We start from the raw sequence: 10570 nt of genomic DNA on the forward strand, positions 1-10570 counted from the left end.
ATAGCATATTAGAAATAGCAATAATTAATCATAAACAGATAATATTTTACTAAGAAAAACATTACATATTTATATCTGTCATTAAGCTTCTTTATCTGTAAATGAATGAGAAATTTGCATGTCAAGAAGAAAGACAACTTCCAAAAGTTACAGACAGGAAAAATTGGAAAAAAAAAAAAAAGGCATGAAGCCAAGAAGAAAAACAAGGACAAATGAAAATTAAAAAGCCATGATGTAAATTCGAAACACTAACACTTGCTTCTCTACTAGTGCCCATCAAAGAATTGGTTCTCCAAGTCAAGGTGCATATGCAGTGAAACATCGGACACACCAGAGAGAGCAGGGCGGGGAGGGGGGTGGGGGGGACTTCCTCTTCTGCACCAATAGGTTGGGGGAAGCATGTCCTCAACTCCCAAAGTGTGAACCAAAAACTACCTGTAACTTTGTGAGGTAAGAACGAAGGCCAGTTAGCAGACCGTCATAATTTTGCAATAACTCTTTCAGAATTCTGAGTAAAAATCTTTCTATAGCGGCTCCTGCGTCCTGATATATGTCAACTGTACCAAATATATGCGCCACTGCCACATGATCCCCACAAGAAGATTTTAGCTCCAAAACCTCTACACAGCTCAAGATATCTAGATGATTAAACACAAGTGAAGTTTACATACAAGTTATGTAGAAAATACCCAATTAAGCGATCAGGTAAAGCTGTCCATTTTTGAGATCCCTATTGATTTTGAGAACTTCAAATTAAAGACATGATGGAAGTTACTGAAGAATACTGCACCACACATAGCTTCTTCGTTCGTCCACTTAGAGTAACTTACCCACTATGATGTCTGTGTCATCCTTTTAGCTGAAGCATCAGCCTGTCAGGCAAGCTCATCTCATCATAGCTTTATAGAAACAATTTATATATCACGTTAAACAAAATGAAGACAGAATACCTTCACTTGATTATATCATCAGGTGGCGTTTGCATTGCATACCAATAAGATGTGGCACATAGGTACTTTGTAATATGCTGCAAGCAGTCTGACCTCAAGGTTCGCAGAAACCACAATTCAGACACGGAATTAGAGGCATGAACATGGGAAGAAACCACAATAGGCTACTGAGATTGCAGACTGATCCGGAAAGCACATATATTTTACAAAATGAAGAGAAGAAAAGGCTAAATTTAATCCAACGTCAATGGGTGATACGATGTGGTTATATATAAGATTATGTCAAAACATGTTCACGTCAACCTTCAAGACGAATTATATCAATTCTAAAAAAGACACGATATTGAAAGGGACCAATCTTTTGATTTCTATGTATGGGTGAGATGTTACAGCTACATATACCAAATATTTCTATTCTTGAAATGGCCTTATGAGACAATATAGAAAAAGAAGGAAATTATGAAAATTAAACAGAAAAAAAAATCAATAAACCTAATTCCACTCCTCAAGGAGTTGACTCCATAAATCACTGTCACGCCAATAATCTCCGGACTTTATTCTGTTTTAAACTATAAATTCCAACTCTCCTACTCCCAGAATCATCAGCATCTTCCAGGCTGATGTTATATTGCATCAGTATGATTTCTTCAGTTGTTAGGCCAAAACCAAAGACGGAGACCCTGAACAATAGAGAAGAACTTTCTATAAATGTGGTGGTTGTTGTTGTTTGTAGTTAGTGGGATAAAGTTCCCATCCACTATCAGGTTCCTTCCGCTTTCCACCACTGCTCCCAGAACCCAAGGCTCTGAAACTGTCTCTCAGCTGCTCTTCTGAAGGCCTACTCTGAGCATGGGGGATGAAAAGAGGCCTGAAAAAGGTAGGATCAGGATTTCCTGCTTCAACAGGATTAGCAAACCCAGAGTTCAAATCAAAATTGGGGCGCAAAGGACCAGCAAGGTTAAGATCAGGCGTTGCACCCATCATATTCATAACTAATGAAGGTTGACCATAGGAAGACGGAACAGTTGAGGCTGAGCCCAACATTTGAGGTAGAAATGGGGCTCCCCTCGAATCAAAAACATATGGGATCGGGCCTCCCGGTCTGTAAATCTGTGCTGATGCAAGAGAAACAGCAGAACCCATTGCAAGCCCATTGTATCCATATACAGATGGAGGATACGGAACTGTAGGTCCCAGCCCCATTAACGGTCCCCCTCTCAACAAGCTAGCCTCCATCACAGGGTCTGATGCCCTCCCATTCAGAAAACGCAATGGAGTTTGAGGAAATACATTTTTCTTAACCTTGGTTCCCATTATCGAAATAACTGTATCATCTGGTGGTCCCATACATTGGTTAACTTTTCGAGAAAACTCCCCGAGAAAGGTTGGTTGGTCTGAAAAATCATTGCAATTGGAAAGGTTGTCATTTAAATCAAAATTCCTCATGGAAGGCTGCATACATGATGAAGAGGAAGCCGGCGATGGACTTCGCTGGCAATTTTGAGGGCGAAATATAAGCCCACCCATTTTCCACTCAGATGCTGGAAGACCTCTATCATCATCAGTTTGGTTTAGGTCCAGATTGAGCCTTTGAGATCTTTTAGGACTTAATTCCACTGAAGACTCACCCGACGGAAGGCTAGGTAACATCTGTTTCTGTTTACCCAGCACTAGATTGACTGTCTTATCATCGCCTTCAGCCACATTCAGATCAATATCAAGAAAATCTTGCCTCTGCCGTGATCCACTGCTAGTGCCCCCGCCTGAAAGAGCCCTATCACTATCGGAGGTCCGACGAGGAGATGCTGGTCGAAATGCACTAGTGGCTGCAGATCCTTTCCACCCAAGACTTCCCTCAAATTGAAGAGGGCTCGCAGGCATTCCAGAAGATACAACAGCTCTGGAGGCGGAAATGATAGATACAGGGTTTGAGCAGGTATCCACCTGATGATCAGCATCCTCACAGGAAAATTCCTGGTTCAGATCAAATTCCAAGAAGCTTTTCTCTGCATTGCTTTCTGGTTCCAGTGCAACATCAACCACCATGGAAGACTCCAAATCCTGAGAATGGTTTTTTGGATTTGCCTCTGGATCACACAAACTCATTAATGGTGCCTCTCCGGACACATCAGGGGTAATTTCTGTTGTTGGTAAGTGTCTTACTGGGCCATCTATCTGCATGTCCTGTTCCCCCTTTATAGACTTTGGGCTGTCTTGCTGTCTACCGCCACTACTTGATATTCCATCAGAAGAAGAAGAAGAAGATGAAGATGAAGATGAGGCAGAGGTGCCAGATTGCTCACAATAACCTCCTACCTCTCTCTCCACTTCCTTGGCAACAAGTCTAGCAACTTCTAAAGCATCAACTGTGCCATCCTCAAGGTCCATATCTCGTGTCTGCTGGATGATGTCAATCGATTTGCTTGTTTTTGTCAATCTTGCAAATTCACAATTCTTCCCCATATACCTCGATTCACTTTGGTGATACCGTTTACACTCAGTACGTTCAGCATCATCTTCTAATCTAGAAATAGATGGCGCCTGATCCTTGAATTCCTCCAACGCAGAACCATCACCTTGTTCCAAACCATTCTGCTCACTATCATCCATCCCATTGCTTGACTCATCCAGAAGCTTCTTCGTATCATATGTTGACGTAGATTTCATGGGAGATCCATCCTTGACATCAAGTGCTCTGCAATTAGATTTAGCAGCAGCTTCTACAGCAACCTTAGCAGCAGCTTCTTCATCAACTTTAGCATCAGTTCTTGAAGAGAGGTCATTGCTACCAGAAACACCAGAGGCGGAAGTAACCTTATCATTACCTGATGTATCAGGCAACATGTCAAAATTGCTTTCATGCTTTGCATCTTCAGCCGCAGGTCTAGGCTTCAAAGCCTCAGAAATTACCCCATTTGTGCCTTGCTTTAAGGCTGTAACACATGAATCCAGTATTCCATCAGACGCACATACTTTTTCTCTGACATGATCACACACAAGAGGTTCTAGCTTAGCCGGTGAGGCGACCATATCTGAGCATCCGGCTTTAGAATCTGCATGATCGGGCATGATCTGAGAACTATCCTGATCATTGGACTGTTTAACTTTCCCATCCTCAGCACTTCCCGGCTTCTGATCACCAGGGGATCTTGTTGTAGAGTCAACATCCGAGGTGAACTGAGTTTCAGGAGCTTGATTATCTAGCTTTGGATCATTATAACGTGGGGCCTTCTCAACATCCATGCTTTTGAAATCAACATCCTTATTTTTCCAACTGTCAAAGAGAGCTCTTGCCTTATCTTGAACTTTAGAGCTTTTATAACGAAGAAGACTCTTGACAGTGATGCATAATCCTGATGAAGCCAACTTCTCACCATTCACCTGAAGTTTCTCAACTGCTAGTAACAATGCTGAGATAGCCTCTTCCACAAAGCAGTCACTCGTTTCATCAGGAAATGTTTGAGCATCCTTCAACCACCTATCAATAAACCATAGACCATCTAACTGAATAAAAAGGTCAAGACATTCTTTATTCTCTGTAGCTGCTATTGTGCCAGCAACAGCGGCCCACTGCCTTGTTGCATCACCAGCACTCTTCACTAAAGAATTTTTCTCCTTCTGCATAAAATTAATCAACTCCTCAACACGAGCAGGGACTGTAAACCCATCTTTCATCTCAGTCAAGGTAAAGAAGTCTTCAAGTGTCATAATGCTCACATTCCACTAAGATGCTTCCAATCATATGAAAATTCAGATAACATTTCAAGTTTCATACCCATATGGAAGTGAGTGTCAAAACTACTCCACAGAGAAGTCCAGCTTTTCCGCAATATTAGAACAGTCACCTAAAGGATAAAAATCAGGAGCACGACTGAGGATGCAGACTAAGTACACAGAAAATTGCAGTGAAAAAAAAAAGGAACATGCTCTACAAGAATATCTTTCAAGGGCATATCCGTGAGACCTTATTAACAAACTCTAAGCAGATACTAAAAAGATGGAAAGGCAGTAACTCAACTTCATTGCCAAAGTCAATGATGATTCTGGCAGCAGAGATAGTTATTTTCCCTCAAGGGTAAGGATTAAGGAATAAGTCAAAAATTCACAAAATTATTGCAAGTGTAAACTCATTATTTACTAACTAAAAGTAACTGTTTGGGACAAAATGTACCCCTTCTTCATCTGAAGGTACCCATTTTTCAACTAAATGGAAACCTTAATAAACTGGAACTCAAATCAAGACTCAAAGAGTATTTGGTTGAGCGAAAATATTTTTCCCAAAAACTACTTATTCCTTTTTTCCTTTGTTTGGTTAGTAAAGGGTGGAAAAAAAACTTTGCGAAGTAAAAAGTAGTTCTCCGGAGGGTTGCGAGCATTTTCGATCTCAAAGGAAGCAATGCTACATCTTCCTCCTTGTTCTTCACATCCGTCTTTCCTTCCCCCACCATCCTCCCTCTTTCATCTCTAGTCCTCCTTTTCTATCTAACATTTCATGCATGGATTTAAGCAAAGGAAAATTCATCTACAACTGTGTTTTCTGTTGGATAATTTATTTTCAAGGTAAGCTTAGGTACAAAAATTCATCACAAAGTCATTCTAAATAGAAGCTCATGTTTCTCTAACTCCAGACATGGCATGACCTTAACTTAAAAATGAAGCAAAAAACTATATTATTTTAGCTTAGATTTCAGTGAGTTTGTCGCTTAAAAGCATGAACTTTATCTACACATCTATGCAATGTAATATAATGTTGGTAAACATTTACATTTTACTTCTAGCTATAGCCATCGCATGATCTTAACTTAATTTGAACCAAGAAACTATATTATTTTAGCTTAGATTACAGTTGAGTTTTCTCACTTGAAAGCATAACTTATTATCGACACAACAAGGCAATGTGATATAATGTCGGTAAGCATTTAAGTTAGCATACATTGACGGAAAATAAAAACCACCAAAGCTTCAAGAGTAAAGGAAAAGGGCCCATACAATCCATACCAGAACATACTAAACTGTTAAAGCTCATACTAGAACAAAAAAAACATATTAAACAACATCAGGGCTTAAATTTATCATATGCATAGCACCATAAGCAGTTACATATAGAACATATAAAGAATAAACCTGAACATTAGTTAAAACCACAAAGTTATTCGGCTACAATTCCACAATTTTTGGTATACATACAAATTTTTGATAAATAAATTCACAGAACTAATATTATTAGACTTCTCCATTAAAAACTTACGAGTTACCAGAAATTCTATAAAAAAAAATTTATAGAAATATGATCAGAGAATTCGAAATTACCTTCTATGCGCTGAAAAATCAATGGATCAAATCTTCTATGCAATTCGAACTTCAACTGGAAAGAGAGAAAATCAAAGAATTAGTTCGAACGAAAACTATTAAACGGAAAAATAGAACAAAAAAGTGATATCAAACCAAATTCCATTGGAACCTCAGCGTTTTCTTCTTCCAGATCCGGAAAAAGCTTCCCTATACAATTTCAAAAGAGGAAGAGTGAGTAATAGAGATTAATGGAATCAAAAACTCAAAAAAATATGACGTCAACGACAATAACTTAAACCTAAAAGTTGAAACAACGAAAATTAAAAAGCTTACCTTCAACCTTCAATGGAGGTTGAGTGGAAACGCTAGCAAGAGTGGTTTGGAAGAGAAAGAGGAATGAGGTACAGAGAGTGGAAGCGAGAGAAACAGCCGTTTCGAGAAGAGAGAGTAGGAGAGAGAAAATTTCTGGTAGAAAAAATCAAGAATCCCTATTTCGAAGACTGAGAGAGAAAACCAATGCCTTCGGGTAATTCAGTAATTCTCAGTTGATCACGTCCAGCCCGGCCCGAACTAACCCGCTACGGGGTATATTCTTCCGGCCCGATCTTCGGGTTATCTCTATTATATAAGTCAAGGGAGGAGGTGTGGTGTCCTTTTTTGAAGTGACTAAAATACCCTTAATGATCTAATTAATGAAATGAAAAAAATTACAAAAGCAAATCATTTAAAAATTCTCATTCCAACTTGCCATTTAAAACAAGTTTAAAGTGGTATATGCATCAAATACTTCAATAAAAAATTAAATGGACAAAATATTTTTACCTTATAAAAAAAGATGGCATACATAACATGCACATGAAAAGTCTGAACATTCACTACCTTTGATACTCTTTAATTTAGTTAAACCAACTCATTATTTTTGTTCTTTTGGTTCAATGATCATTCACAAAAAGTTAATGTTAACAATGACTCACAACCTTTCTATTTTTTTACATTAGCGAATTAATATATCTAAATACATCTAACTGTTGAATTTTTCACATTTAAGTTTAATCATAAATAAAGTACGAATGGAGTATCTAATAGAATAACAAATTTTGAAATTAACGCACGCATCGCGTGCATATGAAGGCTAGTAGGAATGAATTTAAGGAAATCCTGGTTTTAACTTTGAAGTAGAGATCTTCAAAATTGAGACGACATAAACCCGATACTAAAAAAATGGGTTAGTGTCAAATTTTTACAGATGTGTTTATTTAAATGGGTCAATACATATTTTGTAGTTTAATAAATAGGTTGGATTAGTGTAGAATTTTTCAACTCGAAACTAACACAGCTTTGCACATGTAACTTAAACACATGGGAGAATTTAATATTTCAGTACCATTTAGAGTATAAGTTGGCAAAACATTAATAAATTCTTTACAACTTTCTAATATACTAGCAAGTTATTACCTAAATCATAAACATGCGTTCATAAAAATTGGACATAAAAATTAATTTATTGTTAGAATTTTTTCAGTGATTTTCAATAAAAATAGGTTATATAGGTCAGCACGAGTAACCGCTTAATTAAACGGGTTGGGTTAGTATCAAGGAGTTCCAACACTATTGGCTAAATGGGTCGGATTAGTGTCAAGAGGTTTCGAGACGATTAGTAAAAACGCAAAATAAACACGACACAGACTATTAGAGAACTCTAGTTTTAAGTACCTTTATTATATAACATTTTTGAAATAATTCCTTTCTTAAATATTTTTAGCCCTAATTTAACTACTTGTTTGTCTAAATTATGGGTTTTCCTCTTACATTATCATGCACAACAGGTTTTAGCTTAGTCGTGAGGCGACCATAAAATTTGTTCATTTTTCCATGGAGTGGTGGCCACTTTCAAATACCCCCCAATTTTCCAACATTTCTCCTTGAATTTTTTAGCATATTATGCCTTCCATCCCACTTTAAACAACATTTGTCAATCTTTGTTCGAATTAAATCAATCTTCACAAATCTAATTAGGGGCTTTTTTTTTAGCATATTATGCCTTCCATCCAACTTCAAACAGCATTTGTCAATCTTTGTGCAAATTAAATCAATCTTCACAAATGTGATTAGGAGCTTAGCATTAGTGTTCATGGCAATCTTAAGAAAGTTCGCATTTTTGAACAACTCAAAGTAAAATTCAAGTTTCAATTATGAAAACTAGGGTTCTTAACAAATTGAGGCTTTTTAATTGGAAATTTTTCAATACTAGGAGCTTCCAATACGAAATGAAGAATGCACTACATTGAAGATTATTAAACATATCTTTTGCCCAACATTCATTCAATCATGCCCATTCCGTTACCAATTACAATCCCTATTTTTATAACACTAGGGGAAAAAAAAGGAAGGGCTGCGGAGGAAGGGCTGCGCTTTTTCTAAAAGCGCAGCCCTACATAGCAGAAGGGATGCGCCTTTTAAAAAAGCGCAGCCCTTCTGCTATGTAGGGATGCACTTTTTAAAAAAAGCGCAGCCTTTCCTGAAAAAATTTGAAATTTCGAAATCGCGGGCTTTGAAATATTGAGCGGGGATTCGTCAAATATATTATCCCTCATTCTCTCTCCTCTCTCACGTCCCTCATCATTCCTTTCCTCCTTCTCTCTCATCCTCTCTTCTCTCTCAAAAACTCCCATAAACATTTGCGACAAAAACCTTAAATGATTTGCACTAAACATGGCGACGGAGTCCGATTGCCTATTGTGATACCTTTTCGGAAGCGGAACGGGCCAACGAGTCAAACTCACCGCTATGCTGTGATGTTTAGGCTTTTTAAGCCATCCGAGTTCGTTTAAGCCTCCAAATAGGCATTTTAAGTTTTTCCGAAATTTTTTTTTCCCTTAAATTATGTATTAGGGTTTTGTTTTATGTATTTAAACATTATTAGGTTAATGTTTGGAGGTAGTTCTTGTATTTTCAGATCTATAATGTTCTTGTATACTTCTTTTTGTTTATTTTGATTAATGTTCTTGTATACTTCTCTTTGCTTTGATTAATGTTGTTGTATACTTCTCTTTGTTTTGATTAATGTTGTTGTATACTTCTCTTTGTATATAATTTCTTGTATTTTCATCTTTGTTTTGATTAATGTTTTTGTATACTTCTCTTTGTATATTAGTTTTTGTTCCTTTTTTTTCATTTTCGTTTTATTCTTTTTTTTGTTTTGGGTTTAGTATTTTCGTTTCGTTTCTCTTCTCTTCTGTTTAATTTCAGAAAATGTGAGATTATGAGTAAAAAAATGTCAAAAAAAAAAAATTTTTTTTTTTTTTTTTTGGTAGGAAGGGCTGCGCTAGTTAGGAAAAAGCGCAGCCCTTCTGAGTCAGAAGGGCTGCGCTTTTTCCTAACTAGCGCAACCCTTCTAAGCTAGAAGGGCTGCGCTTTTTCCTAACTAGCGCAGCCCTTCTAGCTTAAGGGCTGCGCTTTTCTAGCGCAGCCCTACTTAAAAAGTGAAGGGCTGCTACTGAAAGGGCTGCTGTCAAAAAGCGCAACCCTACAGGCCTTTTTCAGCGCAGCCCTTCATCATTTTTCCACTAGTGTAAAGATTCTAATTGAACAAAATCCAGAATTATGTACGAATCCTTATCCACAAAATTAAAACAACAATCTTACTTTACTTGAATGATTAGCCCCCCCCCCCCAGTGAAATGAGAATACGCAAAACTTTGAATTCAGCTTTTTGAAGAAAATTTGAGGGATATGATGTTTGAAGAAAGAAGAATAAAATTATAATTAAAACCGTCGAAGAGAATGTCAAAGAATTGGGAAAAGGTCATAAGTGGGTCACACATAACAGATGTTTGAAGAAAGAAGAATAAAATTATAACTAAAATTGTCGAAGAGAATGTCAAAGAATTGGGAAAAAGGTCATAAGTGGATCACACATAACATATTATGGACATACTCGTTAAATGGTAGCAAAACCAACGATTCAGGAACTTGAAAGGTAGTTAAATTAGAGAAAAGTCTATAAAGGTAGTAATTTAAAAAAAGATATATAAGACATGTAGTAAAAAGCAAAAAATCTTGATTTTTAAGCCCATTCACTTCTCATTATTGCTTAATTGAATTTATATAACTTAATTGAACTTTTTTTTAGAGAGGAAAGATAAATGTCATTAATTACAAAGCATACAACATTTAGAAGCGATATTAAAGAAAAAGAAACACAACCTTACTTGATCAATAAAGTTCTTCTATGATAAATCTATGACAATAACGAACCAAATTTGACAATATAGCATAGTCACTCCTTGTTAATTCGTTAAATCATGTATCCTTGTATGATAGCGTAT

The 10570-nt window shown here is 36.9% G+C and overlaps 1 protein-coding gene across 2 annotated transcripts; it reads right to left on the reverse strand.

Annotated features, from left to right (window-relative positions):
- Positions 1-1293: 1293 nt before the first annotated feature.
- LOC104905142 (hypothetical protein) lies at positions 1294-6761 on the reverse strand. 2 transcript variants are annotated; one of them, XM_010693594.4, is made up of 4 exons: positions 6576-6761; positions 6412-6449; positions 6261-6315; positions 1294-4795 (listed from the first exon to the last, which is right to left on the reverse strand). In XM_010693594.4, the coding sequence occupies exon 4, from the start codon at positions 4656-4658 to the stop codon at positions 1653-1655; it is 3006 nt and encodes a 1001-aa protein (XP_010691896.1). In that variant the 5' UTR covers positions 4659-4795; positions 6261-6315; positions 6412-6449; positions 6576-6761; the 3' UTR covers positions 1294-1652. The 2 variants fall into 2 exon arrangements, with proteins under 2 accessions (XP_010691896.1, XP_010691895.1); XM_010693593.4 differs by having other exon boundaries at positions 6396-6449.
- Between the last annotated feature and the right edge of the window lie 3809 nt (positions 6762-10570).

Source organism: Beta vulgaris, chromosome 1, assembly GCF_026745355.1.
Source record: "Beta vulgaris subsp. vulgaris cultivar EL10 chromosome 1, EL10.2, whole genome shotgun sequence".
In the NCBI taxonomy this organism is placed as follows: domain Eukaryota; kingdom Viridiplantae; phylum Streptophyta; class Magnoliopsida; order Caryophyllales; family Amaranthaceae; genus Beta; species Beta vulgaris.